Source organism: Pavona decussata, unplaced genomic scaffold (genome assembly GCF_977016875.1).
Source record: "Pavona decussata unplaced genomic scaffold, jaPavDecu1.1 SCAFFOLD_193, whole genome shotgun sequence".
NCBI classification, from domain to species: domain Eukaryota; kingdom Metazoa; phylum Cnidaria; class Anthozoa; order Scleractinia; family Agariciidae; genus Pavona; species Pavona decussata.
The window spans coordinates 1,032,509-1,056,167 of NW_028145602.1; the positions used below are offsets into that span (position 1 = coordinate 1,032,509).

General features: G+C 38.3%; 3 protein-coding genes across 3 annotated transcripts; 1 reads left to right on the forward strand and 2 right to left on the reverse strand.

The window, feature by feature from the left end:
• Nucleotides 1-912: 912 nt before the first annotated feature.
• LOC146461928 (tachykinin-like peptides receptor 86C) lies at nt 913-2,687 on the reverse strand. The gene has a single exon (XM_085086287.1). The coding sequence runs from the start codon at nt 2,604-2,606 to the stop codon at nt 1,680-1,682; it is 927 nt and encodes a 308-aa protein (XP_084942413.1). The 5' UTR covers nt 2,607-2,687; the 3' UTR covers nt 913-1,679.
• A 2,945-nt stretch (nt 2,688-5,632) lies between these two features.
• LOC146461929 (tachykinin-like peptides receptor 86C) lies at nt 5,633-8,501 on the forward strand. Its single transcript, XM_085086264.1, has 2 exons — nt 5,633-5,822; nt 6,609-8,501. Exon 2 carries the CDS (start codon nt 7,237-7,239, stop codon nt 8,326-8,328), a length of 1,092 nt encoding a protein of 363 aa, XP_084942390.1. The 5' UTR covers nt 5,633-5,822; nt 6,609-7,236; the 3' UTR covers nt 8,329-8,501.
• A 4,730-nt stretch (nt 8,502-13,231) lies between these two features.
• Nucleotides 13,232-17,129, reverse strand: LOC146461930 (neuropeptide Y receptor type 2-like). Its single transcript, XM_085086357.1, has 2 exons — nt 14,277-17,129; nt 13,232-14,146 (listed from the first exon to the last, which is right to left on the reverse strand). Exon 1 carries the CDS (start codon nt 15,925-15,927, stop codon nt 14,902-14,904), a length of 1,026 nt encoding a protein of 341 aa, XP_084942483.1. The 5' UTR covers nt 15,928-17,129; the 3' UTR covers nt 13,232-14,146; nt 14,277-14,901.
• Nucleotides 17,130-23,659: the final 6,530 nt, after the last annotated feature.

Here is a 23,659-nt window from a genome sequence, read left to right on the forward strand (position 1 = left end):
CAAATATTCGGGAAATTACATCACTTAGTATTCTTAAGAAAAAACTTAGAACATATCTTTTTAATTTAGCTTACAACAAGTAATTCTTAGCGATGGCATTGGGGGTGGTCAATTGTTTATTTTAGTATTAATCTTTATCGATATTTCTTATAATTCTTTAGTTATTATATTTTAATATAAATTTTTTAAATTCATGTAAAGCGCTTTTGATCATTTTAATGTTAAAGGCGCTATATTAAGTGAATAAATTAATATTATTATTACTATTATTATTATTATTATTATTATTATATCCAACGTGCGCTCGTGCAATAATTGTTAAATGCCACAAGTTATCTTGCGTGTATCCTTCAGGCATTTTTTAAGGCTGATACAGTTGCCAGCGAATTGATTAAAAAAAAAAAGTAATAATCGAACCTTTGGCTTGCGGAGCTTTATCACCCCGTTGAAATTTCGCCTGTTATTTCAAAACTCTCTGCTGCACGCAGATAGGACCAGTTTGCAAGGTTTCCGGGGGACGGTTGTTTTCATTAGGCTGGAATCGTTCTTTTCTTGATCGTTCCACGCTAAGAGGGGATCCAAAGCCAGATTGCCAAGAGTAAGCCATTGTATCTCGAACCCTGCTTCATTGTTGGAAAAGTAAAAGGATATGATAGATTATTCTCGTCACGAGCAACAACTTTGTTGGTCAGACTCCATTTCAAAGAATAGAGCGCATAGTCTTGTTGGAACAGTAAAGGGATATGATAGATAATTCTTTTAACGAGTGCCAATTGTATTGGCAAGACTCCCGTTCAAAGAATAGAGCGTTTTGTCTTTGTTTTGTTAGTCGCTTTTATTGTTTGTGTTGCTAAGAAATGCAGCATGTTCATAAGGAACTTTAATTTAACGGGAAAAAAGGTTCCTGGGTGCTTGAGCTTCACTTGTTTCGTTACAATACTATAGACATAAAGGGGATTCACTTTCTTTCACTGAAGTTTGAGTAAAACATTGAAATTTTAAATAACATTATCAATTTTGTTCATTACTCGTTTTTTTATTTATTGTGAATATTTATATAATTAATGCTACACAATATTTGCGTTTACAGCAGATGACCAATTTGCAAGTGAATGCTTATTATAAATTGTTTACCTAACATCGTATTTAAGGGATACTGAAATTGAAAAAACTATAATGCTTATGTTATCGCCATACTCAAATCAAAACAGATCACTTCCTGAGTGAGTAAGTTTACTTTTAGAGTTGGCCTGTTATAAAACCCTCGCCAGTCTTTTACCCTATGAAACTAATAAATATTCGATGTCCTTTGAACTGCAGGTGACAGCCTAATTCGAAACACTCATAAAATTTTAGTTGACATTGTTTTGAAACACACTTGGCTTACTATTTGCCACTTTCTAGGCGCAATTAGCTCCCATGCAAAATTAGTGTCTGAAACTTTCATAATAAAAGTACGCTCTTGTTAACATTTCATGCAAATTGCATCACTAAAATACAAAATTCTGATGACATTTCAAACCAAGACGGACCTCTCCCGTGTCGTTTGCGGTTATGCCCTGTACTTACGTGTTTAAATATTCCACGTATTATAATAAACCGTCCTACAAAGCGATGTTTTGTTCTTTACTTAAATAAAGAGTATTATATAATACACAAATTTTGTTATTCTTCGTCCTTTACATATCAGTTTGCATGTTCACGGCATGAGCATTCCAGTTCAATGATGCTATACCCTCCGATTGAGTAAAAGTGCTATCATTGATCGAATACTTTCGGATCGGTTTGAGGCACTTAAACTTGAAACTAAAAATTTCCTTAAACCCGTCTCGGTAGTTCGAGCTTTGTAACGCATACAAAATGGGGTTGAAGAAAGAATTAGAAAAAAGGAAAAAGCGACATCCTCTGTGAAGTAAATACAATGTGTTGTAGTTATCCTGGACAGTTTTGATATCGGCAGAGGTAAGAAAAATAAAGAAAATGGCAAATGGGAGCGAGCAGAGGGCGAACACCATTGTTAACCAGATAAGGAGGCGAGCCAGTTGTTTCTTTGCTTGTCTCTCTTCTTCTGTAATCGTGGATTCTGAGCAAATTGTTTTTGTAACATACAAGCCACGGATGATTTCAAAGTAACACAATAAAAGTATCAGAGAACTTATGAAACCAAAACAAACACAAGTGAAAATAATAAACGGCTTGTGAAGGAAATACTCATCCAAACTCCAGGGGCGTTTACACGGATACTTGGAGGACACGATGTCGAATGTATTGGCTTGAATGTCAGGGATGCAAGATAACACAGCCAGGAGCCAAAGTAAAGCTATAACATATTTAACAGATTCCTTAGATATTCTTAATTTGGTTTTGAAGGGTTTCACGAGAGCCAGATATCTCTCCACTGCAATTGTGCAAACTGTAAGAACAGCGACGTTGATGGTGATTGGAACGATAGCATTTCCCACAAAAAGCTTGCAGATCAAATCTCCTGAGAATCCCTGAAGACAAACTGACGTTAAAGCAAAGTCATAAAGGCCAGGACAGAGTAACAAAGTTAGCAAATCTGCTACGGCCAAGTTCATTAGAAGATAGTTGGTCGTGGTGTGCATCGATCGCGTTTTGCGCACGATGGCAATTATTATTCCATTACCAATGACACCGGGAAGTACGATTACCGCGTACAATACGGCAAAAACAACATCCTGGGTTCTAATGAAACTGTAATTTTTTGAAGATAACACGGCTGTGATGTTACCTTCCATTACAATCTTAGTTTTGTGAACCGAGGTCCTCACCACTCGTGAAGGCAAAGAATGACAGGTGTCTACCAAAGCGCAATAGCAAATTTTACAGCTGTGTGCTAAGTGACCTGGCCTTGGATTGGAAGCGAGGCTGGGGTTGACCTTGTCTTGATACAAAGCTCACTGCTTTTCATATGTAGATCATACTGTTCTTATGTTAACTAGTTTGCATTGACATCTGAAAAGCACTGAGGTTTGTGTCAAGACAAGGTCACCCCCACCCACGCTTCCAATCCAAGGCCAGTTCACTAGGCACAAAACTGTAAAATGGCCTATTTTACCCGGCTTAAGATGAATTTTGACTTTTTTGGCCATGGTTTGGCGCCTTGTGCCAAGGATTGCGCGGACCTAAAGTAAGGAAATTTCTCTAAAGATCAGGCTTTCAATCCTTGTGAAGGAATCGTGAAAGTGTCGATAGCTAATAAGTATGCAACAAAAGTGGTCAGGAATGTGTGACATCCGATCCAAATGATAGGCAAAAATTACTGAATTGACTGAATGTTTTGTGTTCAGCCCGGCTTGAACGGGTGTCAACTATAACACAACTGAGGTGTTCGCGGAGGACAATGGAGAGATAGATAGCTAACGAAGCGCATAGCGCAGTTAGCCATAGGTTGATCGCATTGCCGCCATGTTGTTGGACAAAACAAAAGAAAATTTGCTCACATAGTTTGCATAAAAATGGAAGTTAACTCCCAGAGGGGAAAAATCCTTTTGTTCTTATCCACCAACATGGCTGCCATGACGTCACATGCAATCAACCTATATCATGCATCCTATATCCAAGAAATGTAAGGAAAAAGTATTTAATTCAAAACGAGTGATTTCCGTTATCAGGGTTAAAGCTTATTTAGAAACTGAAGGGACTTCATAATCCAAATAAAGTTCAAATCTTGATGACCACTGAATTTCAGGATGGCCATGATGACTTTTAAAAAAAAATAATTTTTTTCTTAAACTAATGTGAATTATAGAATTAAAAGGCAGACAATAAGCTAAAGCCACCTGCTTGCAGGGATTCTAAGTAGTAAGCCATTTGATGAATTGAAATGTGAAAAAAAGGTAAAAAAAAGACTTTCCACCATTTCACGACGATTGTCAATTTGTTTTTATCTTGGTCGACATGCTAAATGTCGAATTATTTCAAATTTGAATTTCAACTCTTTGCAGATTAACGGTGCGTTTGATTGACTCTATTCCGGAATAGGAATACAAAAAAGATGACAAGAAATCACTCTTAAGAGGTTTTGGACTTACTGGAGTACAATATCGCTCTTTAATTATCATGTGTCGGCGAAAGTGCGCAGAAACGTCTTCCCAAATTCATTTAAAAAGGGAAAATCTAACAGGTATTCCGCTTATTCGTATCAGTCCGGAATACCTGACGGTCAGTCGAACGCAACCTTAGTGGTCGGAGTGGATTGTTTTCTTCGCTAGACAATGGACATAATAAATTATGAAAACAATTAGCCTGAAATCATGCAAATTCCAAGCTTTTATAAAAGACCTTTTATGTTTCGCTTTGGTACCGTGTTATTTCGAATAATTATATATTTACTTCCACTAATGATGGCAAAATTTTGTATTCTTGACTTAATCGAGAATATTTAAGAAAGGGTAAACGCGCAGCGTGCAACTATTGAGTTATGGATGCCGCGAGAGGTTGCTAAGCACGACAGAAGCGTAAGAGTTGGCCGAGAGCGACTCTAGCTTCTTCTAAGAAGCTTAAAAGTGCTTAGGAAACCTCCCAAGTGCATCCATAACTCAATAGTTACACAACTGTGGCGTTTACCATTTTTTTATAACATATTTTAACCTCCTGGAGGTTTTTCTGATTATTATACTGGTGTCATTCACGCGTCTAGTCGACTTTAAGTAGATACCGGAAAAATCTGGCACAAAGTTGGATTATTATTTATTTTAATTATTTGTGCAATCACTAGCTTCTCATCGTAAAAAATCCCAGAGCCAAACCTTTTCAAAAGAGTATGGAAGGCGACAGAAATGCAGCGAAAAATGGTCATTGAGTTTATTAGCACATATACCTTCAAAGAAATTTCAATGATAGTATGTTTACAAGGTTATTAAACGTGGTCACTGTTAAATCCTGGCTTTCACATATCGATTTTCAGTTCCGTATATTTTTTATTTAGTAAAAACTAGCCAAGCTACCGTCAGAATTACTACATGAAATCTGATTAGTCACCATGCAAAACGTTTATTTAAAAAGTTGATCATCCCGTGGGCGCAAGCTTGAGTTTTATAAACAGAATAAGCTTAAGACGTGTGCATTGTTCATAAGAAAGTTTTTTTTACCCTTAATAATCGAAACAACTAAAAAAAACTGTAGTCAATAACACAACAATAAATCAGCCTGCAAGTAGAGTTATGAACTAACCTTTATTCCCTTTAAAGTGCCGCCAAAATATTCAACGCACTGAAGAATCGCTGATAAACGTATTCGAGTCTCGTACACTTGTCTTGCGACGATTGATTCCAATAATATTGACAGATCCTCCGGGCATAAGATCTCAAATGGTGTCAAATCAGCCGATGACTTCAACTTCTTTGCGTCATCGATAGTTGAAGACAAATTTATTAAGGTGTTTTAACATCCAAATTAAATTATTGGAGACATGGTAGGTGCTAAAACTCTTAACAGTAAATTTTGATGGAATCAAACGAGCGAGAACGCCGAGAAGCCTGAAGCTAAAAACAAGCTCATTTTAGCGTGCAACCCACGGGCAAAAGGATGACGCGTATCAGCCAATCAGCAGCGCAATGTTTTGACGCGGCATAGACATTTTTTTCAGGTACCTTTTGTTACACGGTGATTGCGCATTGAAACTTCGACCACTAAGGCGCCAGTTTTATTCGTGGTAATGGCGTTCTTGCTAATAAATGGAATTCCGGCAAAATAACTAATCGACAGTTGGATTCAATTTTACGACCCGTTTTAGTTAAGTCACGGAAACAGCGACCGACAAAATAAATGCTATACTCATCTACAAGTCTCTTCATGATGTAAGTTTAAACTGAAATTTTTATTCCCACATAATGAATTTAAACTACACAAACAACGATGTAGGGGTTTGTTTATCTGCTGGTGCAGATAGGACTGGTAACCAAATTGGGACACAATAGTCTCAATTTTATTTGCCACAAACCATAAAAATATACAAGCATACATATACTGTAATACCATGCATAGCTTCATTGAGAACTATATATCGTCACGACTTTGAACAAGTTAAACTCAGATTGAACAGAAGCGGCACAAGATGCCTTATAGAAATGTCCTAGTGCTAACGTTTCGAGAATGAATTCACATCCCTGCTAAACAATGGAAATTAGGAAGATGATTACGCCAGAAACAATACTTAACAAAAACCGCTGTTTATTTGAGTAGCTTGTTTTTAATATATTTCGTTTCTTAAAGCTCATTTGCACCAAACACAGCGCCACCGGGGGGATACCTTTATACACTTAATGATTCAAATATTCTGGCCGTTAGGTCGCGTTTATCAATATTCTTTCAAACTCTGTAAGGCCGAGAAACTGTCGGTTGAGACGACAAAGTCAGTTGATTAATGCAAAGGCATTATCAGCTGCGGAAAGGTAATTAGGCAGATTAGGTAAATACACCTGCTTCTTAAGTTTCTCAGTTTTACTACCCGTACGGAAGACTAAACCCAGTAATTTTAACTTCACTCTGGCGGGATAAAGCTAAGGTGTTATGACGGCTATTTCACTGCCAAAAAATATTATCGAACTAGAAACTATCGCCGTTTTGTTTTGTTTTGGGATTAGGATCAGAAACATCTTCTTTCAATCTACCTTTCATCGAAGTGGACTGGAAGGTAAACAAGCCATTGGATCTTCGTAAGGATCTTCGCATCAAGTGAACCATAAACCACTCACTCTTCTGAACAGTATCGTGCTTCACTAAGAGGTGGCTGACAACAGAGGACAGTTTAAAAGCTCCCTATAAGTGTGCCACGTGATTCTCGACTTCATTGAGAGGGAGACTAAAAGCAGGCTATATTGTTAATATCTAGCATTTCTGATGGGTAAACTGAAACGGATTTAGCTCAAGGTTTTATTTCAACCGGCCATCCCACTTAGAGGAACTTATCACCTAACTGATCACATAATCAGTTCCGGAATTGTCTTTCGCACGATTGGTGGCAATTGCAAAACAAGACATTTAGCAGCACGTTGCAAAAACAGACATTATTTGACGAAAGCTAGTGATCCTCTTCCTTAGGCGACAACTGACAGGATGTAATTCGCTTGTGCCACCTGCAATGCATATCTCGCTGATGGAACGTGACGGACTCAGCTAGACTACCTTTTGAGCGTAATTGAGTACGTTCAAATTGAGCAAAACTAGAACAATCCTGAAAAGCGGTGCTGACTAAGCGCTTTTATTGGAGTCATGAAGCTGAATAACACAACAAGTCTTCTTCATAATGAGTATTTTTCCACCCAGGATATTATTTTCGCCACGTTGTATTCATTTATCATGTTACTTGGTGTGACTGGAAACTGCATCGTGATCACCATCGTGAGAAAAACGCCATCAATGCATACCACAACAAACTATCTTCTAATGAACTTGGCCGTGGCGGATTTGATAACTTTGTTACTCTGTCCTGGCCTTTATGACTTTGCTTTAACGTCAGTTCGTCTTCAAGGATTCTCAGGAGATTTGATCTGCAAGCTTTTTGCGGGAAATGCTATTGTTCCAATCACCATCAACGTCGCTGTTCTTACAGTTTGCACAATTGCAGTGGAGAGATATCTGGCTCTCGTGAAACCTTTTCGCAGTTTAAGAATATCTGAGGAATCCGTTGGATATGTTTTGGCAGTTCTTTGGCTCCTGGCTGTGTTATCTTGCATCCCTGACATTCAAGCCAATACATTCGACATCGTGTCCTCCAAGTATCCGTGCAAACGTCCCTGGAGTTTGGATGAGTATTTCCTTCACAAGCCGTTTATTATTTTCACTTGTGTTTGTTTTGGTTTCATAAGTTCTCTGATAATTTTATGGTGTTACTTTGAAATCATCCGTGGCTTGTATTTTACAAAAACCATTTGTTCAGAGTCCACGATCACAGAAGAAGAGAGACTAGAGAAGAAGCAGCTGGCTCGCCTACTCGTCTGGCTTACTCTTGTGTTTGCTTTTTGTTCAATGCCATTCGCAGTGTTTTTCATGTTCTTGGTCTGTGCGGACTCAAGCACTATACAAAACAACTATGACACATTTTTTATCCTTCATAGAATTTCTCGGTTTTTGCTTTTCTCAAATTCGTTCTGTAATCCACTTTTATATGCCTTGCAAAGTTCCAACTATCGAGACGGACTCAAAGGTGTTTGTAACTGCTGCAGTGAAATGGATCGTACTTGTTTTTCTCAGAGGCGCGCTAAAGTTGCGCCTTTGGCGGACACCAAGGAAGGAAATATAAATGGGCACGCTTTGGAAATGAGAATTGAGGATTTTGACATGTCTCGTTATGGGGAGGATTAATTCGGTAATAGGCGAATTATTGTAAAATAGGTATGATACCCAAAACCTTTAGGACAACTTTCTCAGTGCAGTGGAAGACAATTTGTTTAATAATAAACGCTGATAAATAGTAATGAACGCCGTTATAATCGTTTAAGGTGTTATCAGGTACGATTTTTTTTTTTATAAATGTACACTCTGACTTCATAATCCCTTGAATAAATATTTCAAAAATGAAATGTGTTCCTGTTGGATTGACAGTGATAGTAAATTCACGGTAGACTCTTTAAAATTAACTGTCAAATTTCTCGAGCCCTAATATTGCTCAATATTCATGATTAATCGAGGACAGGTGACAGGCAATTACGTTAACTGATGCAATCATCAGATTTTCGGGTCCACCCCTGAGCAGTCTATCAATGCCGTTTTCAAAATGAAGTGCTAAAACGTACGTCAAATGTCATTTCATGACGGCGTCCGTTTGACTACAACAACCAGAATCAATTTTGTTTTCCCTTTCAAATTCAAATTTTGCAATACCAGGGGGAGTAAAACACAACAACTTAATTACCACGAGAACACAAATTGGATATTTAGCTATTCCAATTTTAGAGTCACGTTGTTGTTGAATCGTATAAGGTGACTCTTGAACAGTGCAGGGACCACTTGTACAAACAGCAGCAAAGTGTAGCCGGATCTTTGTGTAGATCAGGGTCAGCAATGTTGAATAAAACGTACAATTAAATGCATGGCTGATCGGACAGTTAAAATAATTTTATTGCCCAATATTTCGGTTAGACATTTTTTTTTCAGACCACAAGTTTTTAGACTACAAGCGTTCATTGTAATTCATTACTTTGCTATAATGATTTTAGGTGTATACAGAACCCCTCAGGATAACAGCTCCTTAGCTGATTGGGCCACCCTGTCTCAAATAAAGTTCACTTACTTACTTAAATTATTTTAGCTGTCCGATCAGTCTTGCATTTAATTTTACGTTTGAATCGTATAGCCTGATTCTCAGAGGGTCCAGGTTGCTCGTGGCAATACACTCTCTCCTGGCCGCGAGCGACCTGGACCGTCTGAGAATCAGACTAAACTTCGTAAGGCTAAAAGAAGGGAACCTTTTTACAGTGACATTTAAACCGATCGCGTTTTTCATGACTGTAAGCTTTGGATTACAATCGAAGCATATATTGCCCGTAACAACTTTTGCCGTATCAGTAAACTACCTCTGTGTTGAAATTGGTAATTACACCCTTTTATGATTCCAGTGAAATGATATAGGTTCAACGGCCGTTACACCGTATATTGTAGGTCTGAATTTTTAAGTACAGGATTACAAGTTGCGTAAATCGGGAGCAGGCAATTATATAGTTAATGAGACGAGGCACGTTTGTTTTGATTTCGACTTTTTCTTGCAAATGGACGAAACCACTCTCCTCGAATGTAGTTGGATCTTCCTAAAAAGTTGTCTTTAGCTACAGTAAATCATGACTTTTTTTCTATCTCCCGCCCTCAGATAATTGGTGACATACGAATATACTAGATTCCAGCTGTTACGCATTTACGCAATTTGCTCCAACAATGCATTAATTTCAACGTTTGAAGCGTACGAAACCCTCTCAAGTCTGCAAGAAAATGCAAAAATTTCTTGGGAAAAATTAAAGCGAGCAAAAGTTTCATTTATAAGTTAGTTAGTTGATTCAAGGTGAAGTCAAAAAATCAGAACTGCAAGATGCGAAAAATTAGTTTTAATTATGGAAAATCGGAAATGGATATTTATATATTCCGACTTTAGAGTCGCGTCATTGTTGAATCAAAGAAACTACTTAAGGCTAAAAGAGAAGAATCTTTTTACAAAGTCATTTAAATTGATCACGATTTTCATGATTGTGTGCTTCGGATTAAAATCGAAGCAAATATTGCCTGTAGGAAGTTTCGCCGTGTCATTAAATTACCGTTGTGTTGAAATTGGTAATTACACCCTTTTATGATTTCTGTGAAATGATATACGTTCTACGGCCGTTACACCGTATATTGCAGGTCTGAAATTTTAAGTACAGGACTACAAGTTGCGTAAATCGGGAGCAGGCAATATAAGAAACTAATATGGTTGATGACACGAAGCACGTTTGCAAAAAACCCCCGGAAATATCTCAAACTACCTGGGTTAACAAATTCCTCATCTCATCATGGCGTACGTAACTGAGCCGTGAATAAAGGCCCGTTTAAACGGTTTCAATATTTTCTTCAGCATGCGTTCCAAACTTTGTTTAACCAAATATCGGGGGCGTTTGAACAGGTCGTTCAACATTGTTGAAAGCGTGTTAAATCAAATTTAAGTTGGTTTAAGTTCAACATTCATACAACATTTCCTTTGCTCTCGAAAATGTTGAATGGTGTCGAAGCGGTTTAAACACTCCGTTCAACATTTTTCCAACATTTGCCCAACATTCGTTCAACTTTTGTTGAACGAATGTTGGTCAAATGTTGAAACCGTTTAAACTGGCCTTAACTCTACCAGTTAAAGATCTTTAACATTAATTTTTCTTTTACAAACTGCACAAATCTGCAAACTGATTTGTTTTCCACTCCGATTTGCGCTTATGTGGTCTGTAGAAGCGAAAAACTTCAGTTGAACATAGTTGCAGTCCTGTTGAGCATAATTGTGAGAATTTTTGAGCATTGAGAATAGGAGAACAAGCACGATAGTGAAAAATTCCAGCATGATATGGATAAGCTTAATTTTATCCCAAGCATGTTTAGTGCTAAGTGCAATTAATTGCTTTTAGGATACGTTACATAGCCAACCCCAGAAACTTTACTCTGCTGTTGCTCATTGAAATCATTGGTCATCTAATTATCGATAAATGTTATTAGAAGACATTGAATTAATTGCTGGTAAGGCAAAGTCGCACTTCAAACCTAAGTAGCACATATTTGGCCAGAACTGAGGGGAACCCAACAAGAACATTAACTGCAAAACACTTAAAATGTTGTCTCCTATGTCCCCAGATCGCTTACTGGCCTTTCAAAAGTTCTTTGGCGTAAGCTTATGCGGTACGATCTGTTCGTATGAAAGTCTTTATGTCGCAGAAAATTTTAGGTTTCGGAATCTTATTTTCCGAATTTAGGAGCTGTTGTTGGTTTTACGATAATCCAGGATAATCAATCGATACAATCGATATCAGCTGAATTCAATCGTCGATTGTTATCAATTGTAGTATGAATTTCTGCACTCTTAATTTTCTTGTCTTTTGTTTTGTGCTACTTAGTTAGTTGCACGTTATACGCCAGTTAGCTGCACGTGGCAGTGACCAACTCGAAAGCTTAAGCTCCTTTAGTCACTGCGCACATTTTACCTTAGATGATTTATGTAATTTAATATTGTCTTTATGTTACTTTTGTGATGTATCGAATTTTTCTGCGTTTTTGAAAAATTAGCAGAAAAATATCCTGTCGTCGTTATGAACTACCGTTGGGGCCGTGCGGCCTCCAGTGAGCACGCGTTCGCAAATAGGGTGTCATTGTTGTTGTCTCGCACGGGTTTGGTGGTTAATAGGGAATTTAGACGAGAGTCGTAATTTCCTTTCGTAGTAAACTATTGAAATAGTGCATAAATAAAAAATCTGAAATCTGATTGATATCGGCAATCGTTAACAATCGAACTCAGAAATTTTTTTATCAATTGTTTTCGATTGACATAAATCGATAACAATCGATAATCCAACTTGTCGTGATTTCATCGATAGTATGTAGTTGTCTCTCTCCTGCGCAAAGGCCTGGCCTCTTTTGCGCTCGAGCGGAGACAAATAAGGGACTGGAGAGAGTGAAATAACGAGGGGTGCTGTTCCCGTCATCCGCCGCGCCCCTTTTTTCTCTATTTCCGTTTTTCTTCCCATCTCCTTTCTTCTGTGAAGGATCCTCTTCCGAGGAGAGACTGTAGCAGTTGTTTTTTTTAAGCATATAAGAACTTTTTGGATGTGATAATGATGCAGAAGTGCTATTGTCCCCTGATATACTGTCCCCAAAAACTGTTCATCTGATTGTTATGTTGATGATACTAAATTGTACATTGTACACGTCGTTTGGTGTACATGATTGCAAGAATGCCGTTGCTGCTATGAAGGAAGACCTCTTAAGATTTCGCGACTGGTGTTTTGACAACCGTTTGTTAATAAACCCGGATGAGACCAAACTAATCATTTATGGCAGCAGAAAGATGACAGAAAGACTTCCACAATTCCATCTCTCGCTCTTAGGTAAAGAACTTGTACCAACACAATCTGTTTAGGACCTTGCAGTGATCTTCGACAAAAATTTAACTTTTAATAATCACGTTGTAAACACTGTTTCTTCTTGTATGTCAGCATTAGGACAGATAAGCCGTGTGAAACATGTTTTCAAGGAAGATTTAACGAATAACAATTATAAATGCTTTAGTTTTTAGTAAATTGCACTATTGTTCCTCCGTGTGGTCAAATACTAATGATACAAATATTAGGAAGTTGACAAGTGTTCAAAATTTTGCTGCCGCGTAGTTAGTAATACTAAGAAATACGATCATGTAACTTCAGTGTTAAAGAGCCTAAGGTGGTTCCCAGTAAATACCAATTTATACTTTAGGGATGCCGTTATGACTTTTAACTTGTATCCCGGACGGGCATGGCCCAAGGGTATTTAGGTAATAAATTTATTTTTAGAGGTAACGTAAGTGGACGGGCGACTAGAAGTTCACAGCAATTGAATATCCCATTACTTTTTAAAACTAAAAACAGGGCGGAGATCCTCTTGTTATAGAATTGTTAATATATGAAATAATTTGCCACCTGAAATTAAGCTTAGCCAGTGCTTGAATAGTTTTGAGCGTAAGTTAAGAAAGTATCTGCTAAAAGACTTTTTACGATGAGCTACCCCGTCACCAGTTTTAGCTTATTTTTAATTACTTACTGTAAATCAATTACACTTTTAATATTTATTTATGTACAGTTTTTTTTAACTGTTATTTCTTGATTATGATTTCAAATTGTCACTGAAAAACCCTTATGGGGAGTGTCAATAAAGTATTGTATTGTTCAATAAACAGTACGAGACTGATGCCGGTTCATTGTTATTACTATTTTATCACTTATCAAGTTCAGACAGAGTATTCTTCACGTTCGATCCCTGGCATTCCACATGGTTTTTGCAGGATTTTAGGCTTTTTAAGGACTTTGACGCGTCCAGCCATTCCCACAGTAATAACTGCATCATGAATCTCGGCTTATGTTTCTGAATCTCTTTAGTGGCAATCTCGTGTAGACAGGAATCCATCTCAAAGTGATGGGTCCGCCGAAGCTGCCATTTCACTTTACACATAATAAATACTGAATTAACATAATGTTAATCCCAGCAGTAAGAAAATAAGTAATCAGTTGCGTCGATTATGAGTATGTGTCTAGACTTTAAGCCGCGACATGAGCAAAAATAACGGCGTTAAATGTTCGCAGACTTGTATGTTATCTGATTACGATTACCAAGTCTCAAAGTCTAATTCATGCAACCAATTCCACGTCCTGGCTACTGTGCTGTTTTTTAATTCCCGAGTAGGCTCATCGCCCCTGAAATTAGTATTTGATGACTGATATTTGTTTGGAAAATATTGTAGGGCGAAATTTTTAATTATTCCGAATACAGAAGTAACTTAAGAGGATGTTTGACATAAGTCCATAAAAATTCCATACATGTAGTAAGTAAGGCAAAAACCACGGAAAGATAATGAATTATGAATTAAAGGGATGTCGATCTAGGATTGTAAATTTAAAAGTTTTTCATGGAGGGATTTAGTTTTATTAGACTAAATACTAATAAACACTGAAAAAAAAAAAGAAGATGATAATTTATAATGTAACCAGCGCAGAAGGCCGGGCAGCAGGTGAAAAGGACGAAGATACTGGACAAAAAAAAAAAAAAAAAAAAAAAACAACAACGTTATTTGAAACGAGGTGTGACGTTTCGATCTTTCGAACATCATTATCGAGCAGAGGGAAATGAAAAACCATAATGACGTTCGTGCATTACTAGAAAAGATGTTAATTATTCAGCGATTTCTGATTAACACATAACGAAACAGCTGCTATTAGCACTACTGTGTTCATGGTATCAGCAGTTAAATTTAGTTACATTTTCACCCTTCATCTTTTGGTGCTTTGAATTAAACAAATTGACGATAATAAATATTCCGTTCTACTCTGCTCTTGTTTTTTGTGACTGTATCCCAGACAGTTCCCTTCGAGAGATCGTGCTTGATTCCAAACTCTCACAAATTAAATAAATTTTACATTTTTACCCTTTATCGGCTACGATGATAGTATTCTGTTCCAGTCTTTCGTCTTTGCTAACTCAACACCATTAATATCTCCTCTTCACATATGCGCCGCAGTCGTTTTAACATAGACTGAAGTCTTTTGCTGATGTAATGTTAATGAATGTACGACTAAAACTTTCATGGTTTGGTATTGATTTAATTGCGCTGCGGTCAGCTTCACTTCTCAAACGTCTCTCTCAAATGCAAGCAAATAGCGATAGAAATAAGTTGTTCACGCCCACGGGCTACGCCTTCTCTTCATTTTTCGCCCTCCTATTCCTCAGGCTAACCGTTTCACTCTCCATATTTTCACTAACTCGGCTAAAGCAGAGTCTTTGCAGTGCCTTTCTGTAATTTGTGCTTTGAGCGGCGTACAAAAAAGGATTAACAAAAGAGTTAAAAAATATTAAAACACGGACAATTCTATGCGTCAGGAACAGCGATTTAAAATCCTGTTCCACCTGTTCAGGACCAAGCGCTGTCACGTACAAAAAGAATCCCGCGAATGGAAGACAAAGCAGACAAAAGGCTACCGCTAACGAGACAAGAAGCTTCAAAAGTCTTCTCATGTTATTCTTGTCAGCCTCATCTATCACAGGATCCGCTAAGTCCCATTTTAGCACCTTTAAAACGGACAGGTAGCAAAACGTGATCAAAATGGAAGGAAGAACGATCATAACGAGGCAGTGGCTGATGATGTAAGCTTTCACGTTTAGCTTGGGATTCAAGGTCCACGGGCGAGTGCAGGGATACTTGTGAGAAGCGTGAGTAGCGTCGTATTTGGTCCATAAACTGTCCGGCAAGGTTAGAATAAATGCCATGAGCCAAATCAGAGTTATAACCAAACCAGTTTTCCTCGGTGTTATGTTCCAGCGAGCGCTTTTGAACGGCTTGACAATAGCCACGTAACGTTCTGCGGCGACAACGCAAAGCGTCAATACTGAGGCGTCAAACGTGATGCAAACAATCGCGTTTCCAGCAAAAAGTTTGCAGATGATGTTCCCAAACGTGGGGTGAATGTTCAAATGGTTTATAACGAAGTCGTACATGCCCGGACAAAGCAATAAAGTAAGCAAATCCGCCACGGCTAGGTTTGTCAGCAGATAGTTTGTTGTGGTGTGCATCGAAGGCGTTTTTCGAACAACGGTGATAACGATTGCGTTTCCTAAAACGCCGAAGAACACGATGAACGAATACAATGCGGCGAAAACTATATCTTCGGAAGAAACGCGTGGAACAATATGGGATCCGTTAAGCTGGCTGACGTTCATCTTAAAAACCGAGAACACGACCGAGTATTATATTTGTACCACAGTTTAGCACGGAGAGACTTCAATCGACTCCATCCGCTTCAAAGAAAATCAAAATCGCCGAAAAATGCGTCCCCAATGATTAAAACAGTTTCTTCTCCACAGCTGTCCACGAGCAGTTTGTTTTTAATTTCCAAGTCGGTGGACCACAACTACGATTTACACAGCTTTTAAGGTCGGTCACTTTCGGGAATGAATGGCTGAGAATGAGCTCTCGGTATGTTTGAATTATTGTTATCCACAAGTTACTGTAGCGCGCTGCTGGTTGGACTGGTATGAAATATGGGCGAGCTGTTGGCAGCTGTATATCAAAACAATTGTAACGAAAGGGAACTTTGTCTGTCAGTTTTAGGTGCTATTGTTTAAAGTTTAATGGAGTATTCTCTGATCTCAGTGATAATGTATCACCTCGGGCAGTTCGCAGTCCCCATTTTGCCATTAATTTACTATGCCAGCATAGAAATACAAGTAGATTCTTAACATAATAACTACTCAAACCATTTAAATCCAGTGTAAAGGATGAAATTATTGCTCGATTAGGGGAAAGTACCCTTTCAACCCATCAAACAGTTAAGACCCAGTTAATTGGACTAGTTTTGTCCGTGCGACATTTAGGACAATTTCCGTTGACAAATCTAAATCGTGTGATATACATTAAGAGCCGTACGTTGGTACTTTAATTTGCTTGGCGCGTGCAGTAATACCTTATTAATGAGGGTATTTTCAGTATTGACACTGACTCGAATCCGAATTGAAAATGCGGTTGGATACTGTCATTCCCCGATAATCCACAAACGGCTGCAGATTGTTGAAGTACAAACATTGGCTTTAAGTGCTAGTTGGTATTTGCACAGCTTGGTGTTAGGAAAGGCGTCACGCCGAAAATCACTCAAAAGTCTCGTTATCGTTTCCCACCAGAAGTGGACAACCACCATGAATTTCATTTTATTTTATGAAACAGAGGACAGGTTGTCAAAATTAACGGAGACATTATTTCCTTTATTTCAGCAACATTTGTCTAGAAAATGAGTTTTCTTATGCAAATAAATGTAAAACACAAAACCATAAAAGTCATCTTGTCGACCTATCACATGCAAATTGGCTTAGGTAAAAGTAAACATTATTAATAGCCACTAACGCTCCTGTGAATAATTTAATCGAAACAAAAAAAACGGAATATATAATTTTAAAGGAACAGTGTCGCCTTTTTTTAGTGTCACTTTCAATAGCGAAAAATCATATTTGTATCGATGGAAACGTTAGAATAATAGTACAATTTTGTTGAAAATAACCCTACCAGTGCACAGAAACTAGTATGATTCATTTTTGGCTGTGGACGGTTTGGATGGAAATGGATTGCAAAATGAAGAAATTGGCCAATTTCTCAAGTTCCTCATGCATATTTTGGAGTAATATAATGGGTCACAAATTACTCCTTAATTTTGGTGCGAAATTTCAGCGTTAATTTATAACTTTACATGCCGGTGAAATTACGAAATTGCTATGGCAACGTTCCCTATATCTCAGTGCCAAGATGGTGTCCAGGTTTAAAGATGTTACGGATGAAAGAAGGTACGGCATTAAAAGACGCTGCTGAAAACCTAAATACGCCACAGAGCACAATTAAACTGGGTGAAGGTTTTTGAGAACTGGTGTGATGAAAATGGCCTTGAGAAAAACCCTGAGACGGTCCGTCCTGAGCAGTTGGATAAAGTACTCGAGCGGTTTTTTGCCTGCGTGTGTAAACAAGACGGAGCCGACCACGATTGTGAGCGTAATTGTCATCCATAATATTAAAAGGTAATCAAATGGTATACTCTTGAAATTAGGAAATAATTTCACTCGTCATCATTTGATTACATCAGTATACAAATCGCTAAAAACAGATTTTAGTCATTCTTCCTGGGAGAAAGCATTCATATTTTCTTCCCGGTGCTTTAGCATCGATTTCATATTAAAGACGAGGTTCTTTGTCCAATGTTTGAACAGTTTTGGACACTATAGAGAAGATCTTCGTTTCAGTGTCGCTCAAGCGAGCCTCTCTTGCGGTTAAAATCTGAAACCGTCGTCGGATTATGTCATCTCAAGGATATGTTTCTTTTGCATTTAATTCAGTATCGTTGTTCCAGTTTCGTTTCAAATTACACCTGAGTTGAAATTTTCTGCAAGGGTCACCCCTTTGACACTCGGCCAGAATATCTGACTGGCGTTGTTATTTATTCTCCTCTCCAGAATTCTCCGACTCTCTTAGCCGGGAAGGCCTGGGTTTTTCGGGTTCGCTCACTTTGTTTTTGAGTCCCTCATATAATCTAGATAGCCCGGATGTGCGTTTTTTACTGTGAAGAAACTTACTTCAAAAAATTAAAATGTGCTTACTTCAACTAAATCGCAAGTTCAGGAAACACCGTCCTTAAGTTACGATTTTCGACTCTGCCTGCACAGTCTTTCTTGACTCCTCAAAGAAGGAAGAGAAAGAGAAACTCTGCATAAAAAGTGTCAAGTCTTTCATGTTTGCACAGGGCTAGTCTTACAATCGTCAAAGCGGTTTTAGGGCGCACGCATTAATTCTGTTGATAAACCGATGGCCAAGGCTGAGCCCGCTATATCTGTAGAGTACTGTTCGACGAAACTCTTTTACTAATTTTAAGTTTAAAATTTATTAGAAAACGAAAGAAAAAGCCCAAAGGAATAGTCAATGGCTAAAACGTTGGAATTCAGAGAGTTGACAACGAAGAAAGGATATTTATTTAACAAATAAATGATTTTATGCGCCTTATCAGTGCATCTGTTCTGTGGCTTCCGTTCGGGTGGTAGTAAGGAGATACTCTAGCTAATTACCCTACATAAGGCTCGGTTAGTCCATCATTTGTCCTCTTTGGCCTAGATCATACAACAGTGAACTAAGGCGCATATCCAAGGGAAATTCGTCACTTCAGTTAAGTATTTTTAGACGTTTTTAACATCCCCACTTGAGGATATGGCCTTCTCTAATGTCACATCGCGTACACCAAGGGTGCTCATTCTAGGCCATTCATTTGTACGAAGACATAAGCAGTTTATTACCATACAGGCTCGTCAGAATACTGACTTCGAAGGTAAATAAAACAACCTTGAGGGCGAAACCTCGAAGGTAAATAAAACAACCTTGAGGGAGAAACCTCGAAGGTAAATAATAATAACAACCTTGAGGGCGAAACCTCGAAGGTAAATGATAATAATAATAATAATAATAATCAGTGGGCAGGGACAAGCCATGTCAGACAAAAAGTCGACGCACCAGCAAGCCCTATAAAGGCCCAAAAGAAAACAGAGGGCAAAGCCTCAGAGGCAAAATTAACACAACCTTGAGGGCGAAACCTCGAAGGTAAATAAAACAACCTTGAGAGCGAAACCTTGAAGGTAAATAAAACAACCTTGAGGGCAAAACCTCGAAGGTAAATAATGATAATAACCTTGAGCCTGTTCCAGGCTCCTAGAGAGATGTGCGAAGGAGAGTGCGAGGGGACAAAAACGAGGGGGGAATGGGGGAGAGAAAAAGAGGGAAAGAAGAGGAGCCTGTAATCATTTTATTGAACACCTCATGCCGCCCACTTTTTCCAAAATGTGTCAACATGTCAAAATGTCAAACTATTCATTGTCACGGGTTTCGATTACTTGCGCGAGTTCTCGAGTTCGGGCGGTTGTTCATACATCGCTTCCATGTCGCGGACACCGAAAGGTTCTCCATGTTTGGGATTTCAACCCTCAAAATCCTGTAGATTTTGCCAAAAAAATTTGACGTGTCTTGGAACGAAAGTTCCTCGGGTGTCCTTGTTCAACGCCGTTCGAAATAAGAAACTTATTAACGCAACGTTATCGAGCGACGAGACTCTAGTCATGTCTAGTGTTGGCCGATGTTGTGTCTTTGCAAGCTCTTAAGAAACGAAGAGCTTTCCAGCGTCAGCTGCCTCACTTGTGAAAGGACCCTGGCCAGAATTTATGGCACGTTTAATGTTAAAATGGGGTTATTCCGTTAACAGACCTGCACGACTCCCACTGTGTGTCCGTTGTTTTGATAAAAAGCCTTTTCAGTTTTGCTTTTACAAGCATGTCTTTAAGCGATTTTTCTTTTGTATAAGAGATTCTTCCCTTTTGATCATTTGTTAAAGTTTATCGGCTCGGATTAACTGCAAGATTTCAGGTAGTGCTAAACAAATTTTATCTGTGAAGACACAGGATCCGTGGATTTCTTTACTCATGAATTCATGGTTATGCTATTGTATATCGCTGCGGGAAGATTGAAACTGCCGCAGGATGTTTGTTTATCACGGATATGAGTGTCTAACAGATCCTCGTCTTTCAAAGCTTATCATTGTTGTCCCTCGCTTTCGAGAGCTATTTGCTCCTTCCTGAGTACTTTAACATGCGGAAAATCTCGAAGACAATTCTCTAAAACTGCATTAAGCTCATCAAAACCACGTGCGTGTGACACACTCGCCATTTTGACTCTTTCAGATTCTTTCGCGATATCTTTCGTGTGATGTGTGAACTGTCAAAACTGACCAATCAGAAGGTATACCGGGAGCTGGTATACCGGCATGAGGTGTTTAAGAAAATGATTACAGGCTCCTCTTCTTTCCCTCTTTTTCTCTCCCCCATTCCCTCCTCGTTTTTGTCCCCTCGCACTCTCCTTCGCGCATCTCTCTAGGAGGAGCCTCGAACAGGCTAGGCGAAACCTCGAAGGTAAATAATAATAACAACCTTGAGGGCGACACCTCGAAGTTAAATGATAATAATAACAACCTTGAGGGCAAAACCTCGAAGGTAAATAATAATAATAACAAACTTGAGGGCAAAACCTCGAAGGTAAATAATCATAATAACAACCTTGAGGGCCAAACCTCGAAGGTAAATAATAAAAATAATAACCTTGAGGGCAAAACCTCGAAGGTAAATAGGAATAATAACCTTGACCGAGACTACATGGTCTATGTTCATCCATGATAATAGCGGGCTGTTTGATAAGCTCAAGACAATAGACATAAAAGGGGGTGTGGTGAAATTTTTCGAGAGCAGGTTGTCGTTTTACAAAAAAAAAGGAAAAAAAAAAATGAAGATAGACGTGTTAATGCTAATGTGTTTTTACTTTTAATAACAAGACCCACATCCTTTCTGAACTGGCAAATTTCTTGTTTAAAAAAAGTAAATGAATTAATAAAAAAACATCACTCGAGCTGCAGCCTCTATCGGGTGAAATGTTCGGGCGCTTATGACAGTTTATGCTAAAGTTTGATTTGAAATTTGTACAGAAATATTTCAATTAACCGATTCTTCATGTTCCTATAATGGCTTTCGGTAAAAGTAAAAGTTCTCAGTTCGGGTTCGGGTCAATAAATGCTTTTCAAAATGACTCGTCGGTGGCTTGCGCGCATTGGTTTTCAGTCGTATTTATCTGGCTATAGTTTTTATTTTGGAAAACTTGTTGATATTGCTGTTGAGCGAACACTGTTTTGAGGCCACGCTCCTTGGGCTCGAGACCGTATCCAAGCAACAACTTGAGAGTGCTCAATAAAGACTTTACAAGATGTCTTCAGAGCGTAATAATTGTCACTGAGCTTGTTTCACTAGGGAATAACCTATTTGGCGTATTATATTTGAACGGATTGCCTCACTAGGTGAGGTTTAACGTTATGTGATTCCACGTGAAATGTAAGCAGGCCACCCACGTACGATTCCAAAAATATTCCGTAACTCAGACGCTATTTAATCGAAACCGAAAGAGATAAATACTCATATTTGAACAGTGTATAGAAGTCTTCTAGGTCTGTTGAAATAAAATCAATTATTGTTTCGAATTGTATCACTACTTAGCCTAACACGGAAATTACACTTATTTTAAATACTGAATTTGACCTAACACCGGCGTCTCGGCTATGCATAATCAATGTGAAAAGATGTGCGAGAAAAACTTCAGTTAAGCGTCAGTATTTTCTGCTTATTCTACCGGCAGATCATTTTTAGTGATAAATATATATTATATTTTCGAGCAGCGAAAGGTAGTTTTAAAGGTATCTGTGTTAGAATATCCTTTTTTAAAACTTGACTTCGCCTGACGCCAAGAAGGCTGGCGAAATTTATGGTTATTTGCCTGTACTAAGTGGAGCACAATTCCTAAACGACATAAAATGTTACTCGTTAGAACCGCTTTCAGAAGTTCATAAAAATACATGTGTTTCTTCCACTTCGTGAAACGTCAAACCTGAATATCGAACTATTCCGCGCTGCAGGGATAAGAGGTGCGCATGCTGAAAACAAAGCCAGGTGTTGACCGCTGATACAACCCATCACTCGTTGTATATTGAATTTGAAGTGGCATTCTTTTGAGAAAATCGTAAAGTTCCAAAAGTAAAGAACTTCGTTATATTCGAATTTAGCTACTTTTGCTATCGCGTAATGCTTTAGGGAGGTCTCTCCTTCTGCTAGCTGAATCGTGTAACGTACTGAAGGCCAAAATATCAAAATGACACCGTGACGGATACGAAAACATCGCTAGTTTTCAAGGTACGAGATTGGATTTTTTGCCGACTTTGAACTTCCATAACACCGCTCGAATAGGCCATTTCCGAGTTGCTGTGAACCTCACTATAAAAGCGAGGCTAAGTGCAAAACTTTTTATATGAAAATTAGCTTTGTTTGCATATGAATGAAAACTAATTTTCGTAACAAAAACTTTGCACTTAGCATCGCTTTCATAATATGGTTCAAAGCAACTGGGAAATGGTCTGTTCTTTGGATTTTGAAAGCGAATACAGTCAACTCTCTCGTAAGCGACCACCCTTGGTGCACGACAAAGTGGTCGCTTATGGGAGGTGGTCGCTTACGGGAAAAAAACAACAAACTAAGCCTAATGGAGGATTGATTAATTAATTACATAAAAATATTACCTTAGCAGCTAAAATTAGGCAAATAGAAACTAATTTATTTGATTTTTTCACATCTATTCATTCTTCTGATAAAACTTTGTATAACATGGTTCATGGTCCATTTTGGAACAAATCACTGTCACAATTCCCGTTTACCTACAGATCTAATTATAGCCATCTTCTCTGTCTGTACACTGTCGTTATCTGTCAGCAGTCCGGGAAAGCGTCATCAAAATTGAACTTTTGTCACTTCTGAGTAATGACTTACAAGCGATCATACGTGATTATGTTGGGTGGTCGCTTACCGGAAACAGAAAACAAAAGAATATGACTGTGTAATTTCTGGCCTGAAAAGTGGTCGCGGTCCCTTAAGAAATTTGAGTGGTGGTCGTTTACGAGAGAGCTCTTGAAACAGTATTTAACTGAGAAACAAAACGGTTGTTTAGGAGGTGGTCGCTTACGGGAGGTGGTCGCTTACGAGAAGTGGTCGCTATGAGAGAGTTGACTGTATCTCATTAATTTTAAATTGCATTTGTTTTAAGAGCAGGCTTGTCCATAAGTGCCCTTTAATGTACGTTTAGAACTTAATACAAGCTCTTACAATTAAAATATGCCAATTTGTCGTGAAATTACAAGCGATAGGGAACGATTTCTAATGACAGTTTGCAAACGTCTTAACCTCCAAGGTGCTCTAAATTTTCGATGTTATTGTAACTTAGATTCCGTCAATCTCGAGCAGAGTTACAGAGGTTCAAATTAAAGGCCACCAAAATCTCATACATTGCGATATC